Source organism: Bos mutus, chromosome 3 (assembly GCF_027580195.1).
Source record: "Bos mutus isolate GX-2022 chromosome 3, NWIPB_WYAK_1.1, whole genome shotgun sequence".
Lineage (NCBI taxonomy): Eukaryota > Metazoa > Chordata > Mammalia > Artiodactyla > Bovidae > Bos > Bos mutus.
Genome location: NC_091619.1, coordinates 27,692,131 through 27,709,570, shown reverse-complemented (window position 1 = coordinate 27,709,570; position 17,440 = coordinate 27,692,131). Strand labels below are relative to the sequence as shown.

General features: G+C 50.0%; 1 protein-coding gene across 3 annotated transcripts in view; it reads right to left on the bottom strand.

Moving 5' to 3' along the window:
- SYT6 (synaptotagmin 6) overlaps positions 1–7,418 on the bottom strand; it is a 66,002-nt gene extending 58,584 nt beyond the window's left edge. For all 3 annotated transcript variants that reach the window (XM_070363879.1, XM_005887107.1, XM_070363888.1), the window contains exon 1: positions 7,256–7,418. In XM_070363879.1, coding sequence (XP_070219980.1) covers positions 7,256–7,418 — 163 coding nt within the window. The remainder of the gene's footprint in view (positions 1–7,255) is intronic.
- Positions 7,419–17,440: the final 10,022 nt, after the last annotated feature.

Here is a 17,440-nt window from a genome sequence, read left to right as displayed (position 1 = left end):
GTTCTAGCCTGGACTGGGGAAGTGCTCAGGGACACGAGGCAGACATCTCCACTGAGCACCAGTGCCAGAATGACCACAGAGCACGCTCATCAACTGTGTGACCTTGAACCAGTTACTTAACTTCTCCAAACATTGGTCTCCTCTTTTACTTCAAAGAATCACTGTAAATATTAGATGAAGTAAGGCCTTGAGCACAATGCTGGATACATGGTGTGTGTGTGCTTAGTTGCTCAGTCGTGTCCGACTATTTGCAATCCTTTGGACTGTAGGCTCCCACCAGGCTCCTCTGTCCACAGGATTTTTCAGGCCAAGAATACTGGAGTGGGTTGCATTTCCTCCTCCAGGGGATCTTCCCAACTCAGGGATTGAACCGTGCCTCCTGTGTCTCCTGCATTGCCAGGTGGATTCTTTACCCACTGAGCCATCAGGGAAGCCCAATATATGGTGAAAGTTCCCAAAGGTAAGTTGCTGTTATTTCTTCCTGGTTTTTGTTTTTGTGGTGGGTAATAGTTCACTGGGTACAGAATGGACCCAAAGCTTGGCCATTGAGGCAGGGAAGGGGGACATGGAACCACGGGGCAAACATGTGAGAGACTTTAAGACCCTTCTTTTCTGGTGATGATGATAAGGCCCCTTCTTTCCTGATGATTCCCTGAAGGCCATCAGGGCAGGACCTGCCTGTCACCTTAAGTGAGATTGTCTGACAGGGGGGATGGCTCATGGCCTCCCTCTCTCTCTCTGGAAAATGGTAGGCTATTAATTAGCAACCCAGGCATTTCTTATCTCCCCACTGACACTTTTTTCTCCAGAGACAGAGCCCTGATACTCCAGTGCTCCCTCCTCTTCTCTCCACCCATAGTGTTAGGATTTATCAGCCTTTCTCATCGCTTGCTATTGTTCCCATTTTTCTAATGGGCTTCCGTGTCAGGAAGACATTCTTGCTAACAGACTGTAATTGAAAAGATAAACTGGAGAGAGGAAGTGAAAAGAAAGGACCATTTCCTCTGCTCCCCTCAAAGCTGGAGAAAGCTGGCTGCAGGGTCTGGGGTCGCTGATGGACCCTCAGAAATGGGCAATATCAGGCTCTGCAGAGTGAAAGCTGCCTCAGTGAAGGAGCTCCTGGGCAGACACAGCTGGAGGCACAGACTCGCACAACTCAGGGAGCAGCCAGCAAGAAACTCAGAGGCCCCAAACCCTGGAAGGTGCAGTGTCTAATCTAGGAAGGGAAAAGACTCTGGTCAGAACCATTAATATGAAAACTAGTAATGAAAGTGTTAGTTGCTCAGACGCGTCCGACTCTTTGTGACCCCATGGACTACTGTAGCCCACTAGGCTTCTCTGTCCATGGGATTCTCTAGGCAAGAATACTGGAATGGGTTGCCATGCTCTTGTCCAGGGCATCTTCCCAACCCAGGGCCAAACCCATGTCTCTTATATTTCCTGCATTGTGGGCAGGTTCTTAACTATCTGAGCCACCAAGGAAGCCCTAGTAACAGTATTTGTTATTTATTTCTATATAGTAAGTGCTGTGCCCCTTACAAGATCTCTTAATCTTTACATCCTCCCTAAGAAATTAGTATTCATCTCTCAAAGAAGGGCTTCCCTGGTGGCTCAGAGGGTAAAGCATCTGCCTGCAATGCGGGAGACCCGGGTTCGATCCCTGGGTCGGGAAGATCCCCTGGAGAAGGAAATGGCAACCCACTCCAGTATTCTTGCCTGGAGAATCCCATGGACAGAGGAGCCTGGTGGGCTACAGTCCATGGGGTCACAAAGAGTTGGACACAACGAAGCGACTTCACTTTCACTTTCTCAAAGATAAAGTAACTACGTTGAGAGATGTTAAGGTAGTAACTTGTACAAAGTGTACCTAAGCGGAAGAGTTGAGATTTGAACTGGGGACTTTCTGATGTTGAAGCCCAGGGTCTTGAGCAGTTCCCTGAGGGGTCTGGAGGCAGAGCTGAAGTGTTCCAGAGGCAAAGTCTGGGCAAAGAAGCTGGGGAGGCATTTCTTCACTATAATTAGGAGAGGGTGGGGAGCATCTTCAGGTTTTTAGCTTGACCCTCTGAACCTGGGCAGAATTCTGGGGACCAGCCTCCTCATCCCCCATCTCTTTCTCCTTCCCTGGAAGATGCAGAAACTATAGCCATCAGGCAAATAATCAATGGCCCCTGGAAAAGTCCCATCTGGAAATGGACCTGAGAAATCCCTGAGAGAGAGAGAGAGTGTGTGTGTGTCTGTTGGGACAATGAAGGCTATTTTGTTCTGAGGCTCACATACATCTTCCATTAATAATAAGCTCTGCTTGTAAATTTATTAGGAGAACCTGGTATAATTAAAATTCAGGGTTAGGGGGAGGGGAAGCAGGAAGCCTTTGCTTCCTTTCCTTCTTTCAGAGATCCAGGCTGAACTACTGATGGGGATAATTAGTGGAGTCCAAACAGAGAAGGAATTAATGCTCTTGGAAAAGCTGTGATGAGGAGAGACAATGCTGGACTAATTACAGCCGCACCAAGCTTTATGACTGGGTGCCTGTTTCCACCATCATTAGAGGATTCAGGGATAAATCGGAGACTAATATGGAGTGTCATAGCTAACAGAGCATTGGCATTAATTTAGGGATTATTTTAGTATTATTATTTTGGTGGATGGTAACTGTACCTTTCTGCCTGGTGGTCAGGATATGTGGCCCTTCTGAATGGAGCAGTCAAGGCTGGGATGATGGGGAGAGGGGCAGACAGAAAGTTGGATTCTTTTTCCTCCACCTCCATCTCCCAGTTTATACTTGCAACCAGTGAGAAAAGAGGTTTGCCTGGACCTCATGGAGCAAGAAAAACAGTTCAGTCCCCACATAGAGAGAAGGGAGGGATAAGGTAGTATCATATACCTGGAGAATCCAGAGCTGGATGTACTGCTCACCTCCACTTTTCAGTCCCTCTGCTTTCAGTTCCTAACTGTGGCTGTGTCCTTCTGTTTTTATGTTTAAAAATCTCCCCCTTTGTTCTCCACCTTCTGTTTTTAGGCATCTTTCCCTAAGTTGGACTAGCAGGGGTGCCACTTAGCTGTGTCAGGACTTTTCTCTTACTCTATGTTCCCCCTACCCCCACCCCACTCCAGACAGTTCTGTGGGAAAGTGAAAGTGTTACTCAGTCGTGTTTGACTCTTTGCAACCCCATGGACTGTAGCCCACCAGGCTCCACTGTCCTTGGAATTCTCCAGGCAAGAATACTGGAGTGGCTTGCCATTTCCCTCTCCAGGGGATCTTCCTGACCCAGGGCTTGAACCTGGGTCTCCTGCATTGCTGGCAGATTCTTTACCATCTGAGTCACCAGGGAAGCCCTGCTGCTGCTGCTGCCGCTGCTGCTGCTAAGTCGTTTCAGTCGTGTCTGACTCCTCACGACCCCGTGAAGACTGCAGCCTACCAGGCTCCTCCGTCCATGGGATTTTCCAGGCAAGAGTACTGGAGGGGGGTGCCATCGCCTTCTCCAAGGGAAGCCTTATACAGATCTTAAAAAAAACCTGGCCTGATCCACATGCTTCAATCTTAGTCCTCATTATTTTCAGTCACACATCATACTCCAACTCTGTGGACAGGGAGGACACAGTCATGCTAGAACAATTAGAAAAGAACATATCTTTTGTGCAGAGCTTGGGAGGATGGAACATTCTGTATCTACCATCCCCACTCTTGAAGTTCCCACACAGAGAGAAGGTAACTTCTAGAACTGTAAATCCAAGGGCTCTACAACTCCTAGATCCTTGATCCTGGTTCTGGAATCTTAAAGCCCAAGACACACCATAGTCTGAATATCATCACCATGGGTTCTAAAGGATTATGTATTGCACATTTCCCCAGAGAGGGCAAAATCTGCAGAATTCCTTCCTTCCATCAAGGAGTGAGGGACTGACTCAGTTACAGAAACAGAACTTTTTTTGTGTGCTTGGATGAAATGCTGTGCATTTAATTTGGCATCACAAGCAGGAGAAATACTATCTGTGCTGCAAAAGGCCAACTTCAAAGCCAGGTGGCTGAATCACAGAACATCTCCAGAGTCATTAGAAAAGTGAACAAACATCACATACATCTCATGGCCATAAGTGCACCAAAGAATAATCATTCCTGCCTGCCAGCCTGGGAGGGGCAGGGCTGCTCAGGCTCTCTCAACAGATCCTTGCATTTTCTGAAACAACTTTGTACTTCTTACTACCTTGAGAATGCTATCAGAACCCAAGCTACCCACACCTAACACTCTGCAACTTGGCTTATGAAAAAAAAGTTTATTCGCCTCCAAAAGGCAAAGGACACAAAGAAAGGTGAAGAACTGCCTGCTAGTATCCCTGGGGTGGGGGTGGGGGTGGGGCGTGAGCGCAGGTGGATAGTAAGAAGGAAAGCAGACCCTTTACCTTTAGAGTTTTTAAAGAAAAGATAGGACTTGCTTTTAGCTCAGATAGCTGTGTACAGATGTTTCCAATTCAGGGTCTGATTGAGATTTCTTGTGTAATTCGTATCACAGACCTTGGCATGTAAGAGGGTCCCCAAAAATGATAGTAGAGTCAGAATCTCAGTTGTTGAATCTCAGGATGTTACTTAAAATTACATGAGCTAGAGACTTACAGGAGTAGAAAGGCAGAGGAAAACATTCAATGGCAAAGGGATCTGGGAATACTCTCATCACTTGCATTTTTCATGAAACTGCAAATGAAAAGATGCAGCATTTCTCTGAATGGAGAATCTGGACCCAGACAGTTGTTCTGGAATGCAGTTGTTCTGGGATGCCTGGGTGTGGGATACCTCAGGGCCTGATCCCAAATTCCACAGCATCACCCCAGACTCCATGCACACCTAAGCCTCCAAGATCCCAAAGCCACACTTAACCATTTTTCTTTTTCCTGCTCTGATCAAGGGTCTTCTGCCTCTCCCATCCCTTTCAGACCCCTCCCCCCACAGCTTGGCCCCAGGGCTTGTGACTCAGCAGTCAAAGTTAAAGTTCCCCAGGGCTGACAATTCAACCTTGCTCTCTGAAGCAGCCTGCAGGGAAGGCATACTGATTCATCTGGGCCTGCTGGCTCTTACTCCTCAGCCTTCCCTCATCCCCAGCCTGGCCATCCAGGTACCTGTCATTGCAGACTATGCGGTGTCCCTCTGAAGTCAGAACACCAATGCCTTCCTGTATCAAGACGTGTACACATGTATGCCAGCTGCCCCCCCACCCTTAGCATTTCTGCTCTAAACAGACAGGAGGAACAGTCTCCATCCAGAACTCGACAGGTGTGTTCTCAGCTTGAATTTAGGGTCTGAGGAGGTCAGAGCAAGCATTAAGAGACCCACTGGAGAAGGATCATTGGAGCAAAGAAGGGAAGGGAACTGGGGAGGCAGGCAGGAAGAGACTCCCTGACTTGGGGAAAATTGTGTGTCTGACATGCATACGGAGTTGGGTAGTGCAGGAGGTGATGGCACCTGAGAACCAAAATCTGATAATACTTACTGGGCCTAATTTGTTCAGAGATTCTTCAAGAAGAATCAACCTCCACCACCGTACAACCTTCTAAAAGTTCTTCTGCATATCTAACCTCAGTCCTTTCTGCTGCAGTAATCAGCTCATTGATTAAACACTGCCAGGACCAGAGTTGGGGGGAGCAGCGCCCCCTACAACCCACACAGAGCCGAGGTGGGCTCCACCCGCCCCACGGTTGGACACAGCCCCCTCACGCACACAAGCCTCCCGGGGCCACTACCCTCCTCCCTCTCCCCTATTCCCCAGCGGCCCTGTTCCTAAACTAGGACCTAGCTACATCTCCGACCTTTAACCTCAAGTGAAAACAGGGCCCTGGAACCTACGGCCTCTGGAGAGCTTACTCCACCTGTACCTCCTCCCAGAACCGCGGCTCCAGTCCCCGCTTCTGGTCCCAGGAGAAGCGCGTGGAGATAAAATTCCCGCCTCTCGGGGCCCCCTCCTCTCTCTCCCGCGCGGATGATGCGCCGCCGCGGGGCGACCCCAGCGTACCTCTAGGCCCAGCGCCACGGGGGTCAGGGTTGGGGTACAAGGAGGGGTGGAGTCTGTGGAGCCAAAGGAACCCCGGAGCCCGGGTCCCTGCAGGACCTCCCCACCCCCACTCCGTATTCTCTCTCGAGGCTTCACACTGCCCCCAGCCTCTCCCCATCGCGCGTTACTCCCTCCCGCCCAGGACCCTCCAGACATCGGGATCCGGACAAAGAAGCCCGGCTGCCGGGGGTGAGCGCGGCCGCGCGGCGCGGGTGAGGCAGGTAAATACCCGCGGCGGGCCAACCGCCACGCCGCCCACCCTCCCGCGGTTCCCGCCGCCAGGGCGCGACACGCCATTCCCGCTGTCGCGACTCCCGGGAGACGCCGCAGTCGCGCGCCAGGCCCGGGCCCGCGGGGCTCGCGCTCCCGACTCACCGGCTCCGGCGAGCTCGACCCGGCTCGGGCTCCCTCCTGGGCTCGGCAGCCGCCTGGGACTGCGTCCGGCGCAGGGTCCGCGCCGTTCGGGCAGGAGGCGCCCGCTTGGCGAAGTCGGCAAGAGACACCGGCTCCGTCGCTCATCGGCCCCGAGTCCGAGTGAGTCACAGAGAGACCGAGGGAGCGAGTTATAGGGGTGGGGAGTGGGGGGTGCGGCGGGGAGGATGCCGAGACACCCTCCCCCACCCCGCCCCCCGCCCCCCAGCGGAGACGCAGAAAGCCACTCGCAGTCGGAGACACCCGGACACAAAGACCTCGTGCCAGGCGCAGACCCAAGTTTCTCCCTGAGAGACCCTGGGGACTGGGGCCGCCTTCCCCGAGAGATCAGATAAACTGACGGGACAGACCGACAGACGCACCCAGGGACCTTGACACCCTCCGAAAAGACGAGTTACTTCCTCAGCCGGGATGTTCCTGGTCTCCTGCTTGCTCCACGGACCCCCTCCGCGGGAAGATCGCCCGCGGGGCAAGCAGAGAGAGCAAGAGGGAAACTGAGGCCCCTCGGGGAGCCGCGTCCTGGCAGCCCGGCTTTCCGCGGGGGCACCGCAGAGTCACACAGGTTTAAGCAGGGGTATTCTCTCCCTCCCGGCTCCCCTTCGCGTCTCTATGCTTGTTCTGCGAGCGATGGCCAGTGCACTAGCCGGGGCTGGATCCGAATCCAGAATCCTGAGCTAGAGTTCTCCACATAGGCTCCGGGGTTCCCGAGGCTGGGGCTTTGGGGAGCAGGGACACCCAGGGCGAGACTCCAGGAAGGGAAGGGGCCTCTGCTTTCCTGTTACCTGAGTCGGCAGCGCTCGGACTCCGCTCTGGGGGCTCTAGCTCGAAGCTCCGACAAGTCTCCACGTCCAGCCCGAGAGGGGGCGGCCGGGCCCGGCACAGAGAGGCCAGGACCGCGAGCGCCGCCTGGCACCGAGGCTCCCCGGTCCCCCGCACCCCACTCATGCCCCGGACACCGCAGCCCTCCAAGCAGCCGCCGGAACCCGCGCCGCGGCCGGACTGGGGCGGGGCAAGGCGGCCCCAAGAAGACCCTCCCCGCAGCGGCCCCCTCCGGCTCCGTTCGGCTTTTAATCACTTCCCCGCAGGGTCTCCGCCCCTCACGTGGCATCCCGCGGCAGCTGGCAAGTCTGGCGCCTCACGGCCGCCCCCTCTACACTCAGCGACCGGTCTGAGTCCGGGCGGTTCAAGGCGGAGGGACCGAGTTGTCCCGCATCCTGGAGGGTTCAAGACCTGGGAAAGAGCCTAGGATCCGGCTCCGCATTCACGGCCTGGTGTGACCTTGGGCCTCCCTGAACCTCAATTTTTCCTCTCTGTGAAAAGGGTACAAATGAAAATGAGTGCTTCACGGGCTGCGGGGAGATGTAAAGACAGTGGTTGTGAAAACACTGGGTAAATTGCCACATGCCACACAAGTGGCAACGAAATGGAGAAACCTATTCTAGAAAGATGGATGACCCTGCTGGGAGTGGGAGGACCTTGGCCAAGGTTCCTAATCGGGGAAGTTAGTCAGACTTGCCCCCTGTGCCAGCTTCGAAGGCAGAAGACCCCAAGACTGTGGGGCGATGCGAACTGCAAAAAGACTTTCTGAGCCCCTCATTCCTGCTGTCCGCGGTACCCGCACGTTGCTATGGCGACGGGAGGCAGCGGCCGTCTCTCTCCATGGCAACCGGAGGGGAAAGTTTCTGGCGAATAAGAACGGGGGGCGTTTCAAGAGGGCCCTCGGTTCCCGCCAGACCCATGTCCCCGCATCGGTGTAACACTACCGACGTTACGCTTGCTGATAAGCATAACAAGAGCCAAAAGGACCGAAATTTAAACGGAAGGATTGAGGCTAGACTGGGCAGAACTCCCCTTTCGGAACTGTGGCGTCAGGTCCAGAAGCAGGTTGACTGAGGGGGCTTTTAGGTGCCCCTTTCAACCTGGAGGTCTGTGGACAGCCGCCAGGCCCCTGCGGGGCCTGTCACAAAAATCTTGCATTCTCGGCTGGTCGGCGGGTGGGCCTCTTCCTCTGTGGGGTTCACCCGAAACTCCAGGTTCAAGTCCCTTTGCCTTCCCGGAGCTGAGAAGGAAACTTTAGCTGCAGTCTCTGAAAGCCAGGAGGCTGGTGTGTATCTGGGTGGCGGGTGGAGGAGGAGGGTCTTTCCTCCTAATTAACACGCTAATTGGAAGTGGCTCCGGCGGTGACTCACTTCCCGGAGAGAGGAGATTCGGAGCCCCAGCTCCTGGCTGTCTCCATCGTGTGCCATCTGCGCTAGCCGGCCCTTGACAGCCCTGGGCAGCTAGTGCCCCGGGTACGGAGGGTCAAGACGACGCTTAAGAGGACCCTGGCAAACCGCCTGCGCTTCCTAGCTCTGTCCATGGTGCTGAAGGCTCCGTTAATGCAACTGGTGGCATGGGCACCCCATTAGGAGAGGGAGGTAGGCCGGGCAATTGCGGCGGGTTCGAAGCTTCCACTCTGACTTCAGGAGCTTGCGATAGGGGAGGACTTGGAACTCAGGCGGGAGTGACTGAGAAGACATGATCCCGGCCACACAATGCAATCCAGGCCACCTTCCTGTGAGAGGTGCTCAGTTGCACTGTCAAGAAAGAGTGAGGCTTTAAGAACCTACCTGAAGAGCCCAGAGGTCCCATCAGTTTTCCCTCCACCACCTGGAGAGACTGGAGCTCAGAGGCCCCTTGTCACACACTCATTAGCAATTTCTGAGGGGGTAGGTTTGTGTTTATATAAAATAACAAATGGAGACTAACTGCTCTTTGCCCCTGTTTATGGCAGCTCTGTTACTCAGCAGCAGCAAGTTCTCCCTCCCCTTCTCCAGTTCCTGGGGAAATTTGCAGAACAAAGCGCCTTGTTTTGCCTTTGCAGAGAATGAAAAAAACACTGGTCCGTTCCAAGGGCCCAGGCCTGTGATGCAGGGAAATCAATATTTTGCTTTACAACGAGTGGGGGAATTTGCATCTAAACTGAAGGCAAAGGATCCTGTTCGGAGCAGAGCAGGTGGCAGGAACCGAGAATTAACAGATAATTTCTCATTGTTCCCGGATTCTGCCTCCACACTCGGCAGGCAGCTCTGCAGCGTCTCTGGCGCCCCGGCAGCAGCTCCGGACCTGGCATTTCTCAACCACATGGGGAGAAAAAGGTTCGCTCTGACAGGGCTGTGGGCAGGGGGCTCAGGCTCCCCGTTCAGTCAATAACTATTGAATTTGGACTGTGTAAGTGATCGTGTGTGTGTATGAGAGTGATGAGAGAGACAGAGATAAGAGAAAGAGACACATGGAGAGGCAGAGGATGAGAGGGACGTGTACCGAGACAAATATAAGAGAGAGATGCAGAGAACAGAGAGACACAGAACTGGCATGTTTATAAAGGGGCCCATAAAGAAACACTGATTCCCAAAGAGAGATAAAAGAGAAACGTAATTATTTAATGATTCTTACATTAAGAGAAAAGCTCTGCCCTAGTTGTCATCTTCCTGCCCTCTCCCCACAGTTAATTGCTGATACATTTGGTCACATAACCAGCCACAAAGCAGAAAGAAAAAATCCTCATGTAAAGATGGGACTCTTTCCTCTTTAGAATCCCTTTAGACTGCAAGCCCACTCCCAAAACACATCTAGGTTTCTTTCCATATGAAAAGACTAAATTCAGACTCCAGAGTCCTATTCAGACCCGGGTAGGGGAGGAGAGAAAGAAGTGAAATTGTTACCCCTCAACTCTTATCTCTCAGAAGAAGATTCTTCTTTGTCCTCTCTTTGGCTTGCAGGATCTTCTTTCCCTGACCAGGGATCCAACCCACACCCCCTGCAGTGGAAGTTAAGAGTCTTAACCACTGGACTGCCAGGGAAGTCCCAGGAAAACATTCTAAGTTTTGGGGTTAAAGATGGGAAAGTGAAGGAGGCACAGAGCCAGCAAGGCATAGGCAAACAAGGGCACAGAGCTGTACCCCAGGGGGCTGGGTCCCAGGGCTGGTACACCAAACCAGCCCCGGGGCAGTCATGCTCCCGTAAGAGTCTTGGTTCTTTATTGACAAGATAACTAAGTGGGATGAGAAGCTCTTGGAGGCTTCTTCCAGCAACCACACTCTAGGATTTTACAGGAGAGGAAAGGAGAAAGCTGAGCAGGGAAAAGAAGGAGAGAGTGAGGTTTTTCTGGCTCTGAAGAAAAGGGTGAGTTTAAAATGTCCAGACTCTCTTTGGGCTTCTCCTCCCTCGTTACTCTTATTCCTGTACAGTCCTGGCTAGAGCTTTGTAAACCGGATTCCCCCCACTCCCCAGGCCAGACTGCTCAGAAGCAGGAGAAGGGGGTGGAGGTGAGGCAAAAGGCAAAGTGAGAGGAGGTTTGAGGCAAAAGCCAGCAGCCTCCCACTCCTATGCTCTCCTCTGATCAGAAATAACTGAAGTACACTTCCCCTGCCCCCCACCCCAAGTCTCTTAGGCAGTGGCCTGACTGCCCTTGGAAACTTCCCACCCTGCTCTGAGCTGCAATGTCCTGTTGAGTTATGCTACAAATAAAATAAATTAAAACAAAATAATAATTTCTAAAAAATTAAACCTCAGTAGGAAATTGCTAATGCTGTAGGCGGGAAGAATGAGCTCCTTTGACATGAGCCGATGTGTCATATTGTCTTTCCATCTCAATGCAATTTCTAAATAGGGAACCCTTTCCCCATTCCCTCCTCCCCTCCATACCCCCAGCAGAGATGTAAAGGGAGCAGTCTGACATTCATAGATACAGAGAAATAGACACAAGCAGACCCACCGCTTTGCTAAGCAGATTGGAGCCGAGAGGACTCTGACCCAACCTTGAAGACCACTGATCTCCTCTCTCCACCTCTCCAATCTCCTGCTTACTGAAGCATCTGGCCACTTTTGTGAAGGTTTTCAATTTTCTCTAAGACAACAGACATCAGCTCAACCTGTTCTGCTGGTGAAGAATTAAGTTGATGTCCTGAATTGGGGAGTGGGAGTAACTTTATACCATTATTTGGAACACACTCTTCCATGGAATCCCAATGGAGTTTCTGCCAAAACAGCTTTATCAGTATTTCCAGCAGATGTCACCCTGTCCCCCTCACCCCCACACCAACATAGCAACTCTAGGCAAAGCTCCATGACTTCTGCAAATCTTACCCCTCCATGCCATTATAAGAGTTTCCAGGAATTCCCCCTTCCCTGAAAGATAGAGAAGACATTGTAGAGCTCTAAGTCAATGCCCAGGTGTTTTTGAGAGTCCAGTCTTGCTTTTGTTTTAAGAAAGGTCCTCAACAGTTCAAGCTATCTAAAGTGAAAGTGAAAGTCACTCAGTTGTGTCCGACTTTTTGTGACTCCATGGACTATACAGTCCACGGAATTCTCTAGGCCAGAATACTGGAGTGGGTGGCCTTTCCCTTCTCCAGGGGATCTTCCCAACCCAGAGATCAAACCCAGGTCTCCCACATTGCAGATGGATTCTTTACTAGCTGAGCCACAAGGGAAACCCAAGCATACTGGAGTGGGTAGCCTATCCCTTCTCCAGTAGCTCTTCCCAACCCAGGAATCAAACCAGGGTCTCCTGCATTGCAGGCAGATTCATTTCCAACTGAGCTGTGAGGGAAGCCACCTCAAACCACCTAAGCCAAGGGTATATTTGCCCTTCCTAGGTGGTGCTAATGGTAAAGAACCTGCCTGCCAATGCAGGAGACAGAGACATGAGTTCAATCCCTGGGTCGGGAAGATCCCCTAAAGAAGGGTATGGCAACACACTCCAGTATTCTTGCCTGGAGAATCCCATGGACAGAGGAACCTGGCAGGCTATATAGTCCATAGGGTCACACAGAGTCAGACACGATTGAGCAACTAACGCTTGTAGGCCAAAGCAGTCTGGGAACCAGGAAAGCAGATACAGGTTCAAGGTCAGAAATCATCATCTGTAATCCAGACCACCTGACCTGCCTCTTGAGAAATCTGTATGCAGGTCAGGAAGCAACAGTTAGAACTGGACATGGAACAACAGACTGGGTCCAAATAGGAAAAGGAGTACATCAAGCCTGTATGTTGTCACCCTGCTTATTTAACTTATATGCAGAATACACCATGAGAAATGCTGGGCTGGAAGAAGCACAAACTGGAATCAAGATTTCCGGAAGAAATATCAATAACCTCAGATATGCAGATGACACCACCCTTATGGCAGAAAGTGAAGAAGAACTAAAGAGCCTCTTGATGAAAGTAAAAGAGGAGAGTGAAAAAGTTGGCTTAAAGCTCAACATTCAGAAAACTAAGATCATGGCATCTGGTCCCATCACTTCATGGGAAATAGATGGAGAAACAGTGGAAACAGTGGCTGACTTTATTTTGGGGGGCTCCAGAATCACTGGAGATGGTGATTGCAGCCATGAAATTTAAAGACGCTTGCTCCTTGGAAAGAAAGCATATTAAAAAGCAGAGACATTACTTTGCCAACAAAGGTCCATTTAGTCAAGACTATAGTTTTTCCAGTAGTCATGTATGGATGTGAGAGTTGGACTACAAAGAAAGCTGAGCACAGAAGAATTGATGCTTTTGAACTGTGGTGTTGGAAAAGACTCTTGAGAGTCCCTTGGACTGTAAGGAGATCCACCCAGTCCATCCTAAAGGAGGTTAGTCCTGGGTGTTCATTGGAAGGACTGATGTTGAAGCTGAAACTCCAATACTTTGGCCACCTGATGCGAAGAGCTGACTCATTTGAAAAGACCTTGATGCTGGGAATGATTGAGGGCAGGAGGAGAAGGGGACGACAGAGGATGAGATGGTTGGATGGCATCACTGACTCAATGGACATGAGTTTGGGTAGGCTCCGGCAGTTGGTGATGGACAGGGAGACCTGGCGTGCTGCAGTTCATGGGGTCGCAAAGAGTCAGACACAACTGAGCGACTGAACTGAACTGAAAGCAGTTTTAGAGCTGGACCTAACCATCGTGAGCCTAGGGCGCTCTCTGCATTACCTGAGAAGTGAGAATGATATTGGAGCGGAAGAGCTAGAAAAGAAGCCAAGTGTGCTCCTCTTCACACTGACTTTGTGTAGAAGAAAGAGCATGGGTTTTAGAGCCAGACAGACCTGTGTTCAGCTTTTGGCTCTGTCACTTACCAACTGTATCACTTGAGGCACTGTATCTTAGCTCTCTGAACCTCAACTTTTTCATCTGTAGATTGGGACATATGAGGTCTGCTTTATAGTATACAAGGATTAAATGCCTGGAGTTAAATGCTTGTTTTTTTTATGGCTGATTCATGGCAGGTGTTCAAACAAACAACAGTTCCTACCCCTTCTTCTTTCTGTCAGACCATACAGGGAAAGCCAGCAGGCGCATTGGCTAAAGATTAACCCATAAACTGAAGATTGCCAAGAGAAAATTTCTCTCATTTAATTTTTTGGGGGGCTGTGCCGGATCTTCACTGTGGTGTTCAGGATCTTTTCCCCGACCAGGGATTTAACCCAGGCCCTCTGCATCGGGAACACAGACTCTTAACCACTGAACCACCAGGGAAGTCCCTTCTCTCATTTAATTTTATAACAACCCTAAGGCTAGAATGTAAGGGTGCTAGTAGTCCATTTGGTGAATGAGGAAATTAAGTAACTGGTCCCTGGTCACACAAGCTAAGAAGTAGCAGATAACTGGAATCTGGGCCTTCTGGTCCCTGGTGAGGGTATGAATAATTTTTTTGTTTTACAAAAAAGGTTATAATATTTTAAAATTGACTTCATAATAAAGAAAAAGTACTTGGAAAGAAATTACAGAGCAGTGAAAGATTCACCCCTATATCTTTGCAAAGGTCTTGGCCCTCTGACCTTAGTCATCCAATTACTCCTTGGACCCAGTTCCTGGTCTAGAGAAAACAGTATCATTGATGAAACACAGGGCTGGGGCCAGACAGCTTCATGGCTCGGGACATGCTTGGCTGCTCCACTCTTGACAGAGACAAGACTCCTCCGAGGGCAGCTTAGGGAGTCTCTGCGGCAGCTGGCTTGTGTCCTGTGGTCATAGCACAGCTTCCAGGAAGGGCCAAGTCAAGGTTCTGGTAAAACCAGGACCCCAAAGACTGGAATTATCCCCCAGGAGCCTGGAGGGGTTTGTAATCTCAGGACTCTGGCTGTTCCACTAATGAAAAGAAACCAGATAAAATGCCAAAACTAATTAAAGTGACAAATCCACAAAAGGTCCTGTCAAAACTAGAAAGTCTTAAATCCTTGATTTCAACAGAACCCAAGCAGGAGGACTCAACAGAGTGAGTTTTGGGTCAAGGGCCTTCCACTCCCTGTGCAATGGAAGGGTTGTACCTCCTGGAGAGAACAAATCTGCTTCCTAAATTGTAGCCTCCATCCATTCAGTAAAATAAAAATCCTTTTTTATCCCTGCTCCCAAGCCTCATCTATGTGTCTCTGTTTGCCAGAAGTGCCATGAATGACTTTACTGACTCAGCCCCCACCTTCATGCCTACTCCTGTACATTTGTAAAGTGGTACAGTTTACACAACACATTCTTATATGATGTCTCACTTCATACTTGCAACAGCCCTAAAAAGTGGATATTATTATATTTCTTTTACAAGGTGAGGTCTCAAGAGAGGCTAAAAATAACTGTCTCAGGATCAACTAGCAAGTGGCAGAGCCAGAACTTGAGCCTGTGTTTTCACATCATTCATTGATTCAGCATTTATTGAGATCCTACTAAGATCCAGTTCTGTACCAGGTACGTGATATACAGTCCTATGTTGTTTCCCGTAAGCACACACAGCGTGCAGAGCCCTCAGCCCATGAAGGGCTCTATCCTGGGAGAATGCCCATAATCACTTGTGGAGAGAGGCCACACGTGAAATTGGTTTAAAATGAGTTCTTTGACCTCTTTGCTGCAGAGGTGCCCAGGCCCACATTGACTGTGAAATTCTCTTCGGTGGCATGATTCCCTCTGGATCGCCTTCCTCTCTTGATTCTCTCACTCTCTCTTGTCTGCCTCCTCCCAACCCTTCCTTTTTCTCCAGGATTCAACTCTCATCCCTTCTTCTGTCCCTGCATATTCTCTTGAGAGATCTCATCTACTCTGAGGGCTTTAAATACTAAATAATACTAACAGTATCAAACACTAAGATTTATTGTGTTTCAAAATCTATGTTGCTTGCTTAATATGTGCTGTGCTGTGCTTAGTCGCTCAGTTGTATCCAACTCTTTGTGACCCCATGGACTGTAGTCCGCCAGGCTCCTCTGTCCATGGGGATTTTCCAGGCAAGAATACTGGAGTGGGCTGCCTTGCTCCTCCAGGGGATCTTACCAACCCAGAGATTGAACCCAGGTCTCACGCATTGCAGGCAGATTCTTTACTGTCTGAGCCACCAGGGAAGCTGCTTAATATGGATTGCATCATTTAATTCTTACAACAACCCTATTATTACCTGCAGTTTATAGGTATCAAGTGATAGAGCCAGAATTTGAACCCAGGAAGTCTCACTCCTGAGCCCATACTGCTCAGTTCAGTTCAGTTCAGTCGCTCAGTCTCGTCCGACTCTTTGCAACCCATGAATCGCAGCATGCCAGGCCTCCCTGTCCATCACCAACTCCCAGAGTTCACTCGGACTCACGTCCATCGAGTCAGTGATGCCATCCAGCCATCTCATCCTTTGTCGTCCCCTTCTCCTCCTGCCCCCAATCCCTCCCAGGATCAGAGTCTTTTCCAATGAGTCAACTCTTCGCATGAGGTGGCCAAAGTACTGAAGTTTCAGCTTTAGCATCATTCTTTCCAAAGAAAACCCAGGACTGATCTCCTTCAGAATGGACCGATTGGATCTCCTTGCAGTCCAAGGGACTCTCAAGAGTCTTCTCCAACACCACAGTTCAAAAGCATCAATTTTTCGGCACTCAGCCTTCTTCACAGTCCAACTCTCACATCCATACATGATCACAGGAAAAACCATGACTAGAAAAAGCCTTGACTAGACAGATCTTGTTGGCAAACTAATGTCTCTGCTTTTGAATATGCTGTCTAGGTTGGTCATAACTTTCCTTCCAAGGAGTAAGCGTCTTTTAATTTCATGGCTGCAGTCACCATCTGCAGTGATTTTGGAGCCCCCAGAAATAAACTCTGACACTGTTTCCACTGTTTCCCCATCTATCTGTCATGAAGTGATGGGACCAGATGCCATAACCTTAGTTTTCTGAATGTTGAGTTTTAAGCCAACTTTTTCACTCTCCTCTTTCACTTCCATCAAGAGGCTCTTTAGTTCCTCTTCACTTTCTGCCATAAGGGTGGTGTCATCTGCATATCTGAGGTGATTGATATTTCTCCGAGAAATCTTGATTCCAGTTTGTGCTTCTTCCAGTCCAGCGTTTCTCATGATGTACTCTGCATAGAAGTTAAATAAGCAGGGTGACAACATACAGGCTTGATGTACTCCTTTTCCTATTTGGACCCAGTCTGTTGTTCCATGTCCAGTTCTAACTGTTGCTTCCTGACCTGCATACAGATTTCTCAAGAGGCAGGTCAGGTGGTCTGGTATTCCCATCTCTTGAAGAATTTTCCACAATTTATTGTGATCCACACAGTCAAAGGCTTTGGCACAGTCAATAAAGCAGAAATAGATGTTTTTCTGGAACTCTCTTGCTTTTTTGCTGATCCAGCAGATGTTGGCAATTTGATCTCTGGTTCCTCTGCCTTTTCTAAAAACCAGCTTGAACATCAGGAAGTTCACAGTTCACGTATTGCTGAAGCCTGGCTTGGAGAATTTTGAGCATTACTTTATTAGCATGTGAGATGAGTGCAATTGTGCGGTAGTTTGAGCATTCTTTGGCATTGCCTTTCTTTGGGATTGGAATGAAAACTGACCTTTTCCAGTCCTGTGGCCACTGCTGAGCTTTCCAAATTTGCTGACATATTGAGTGCAGCACTTTCACAGCATCATCTTTCAGGATTTGAAATAGCTCAACTGGAATTCCATCACCTCCACTAGCTTTGTTCCCAGTG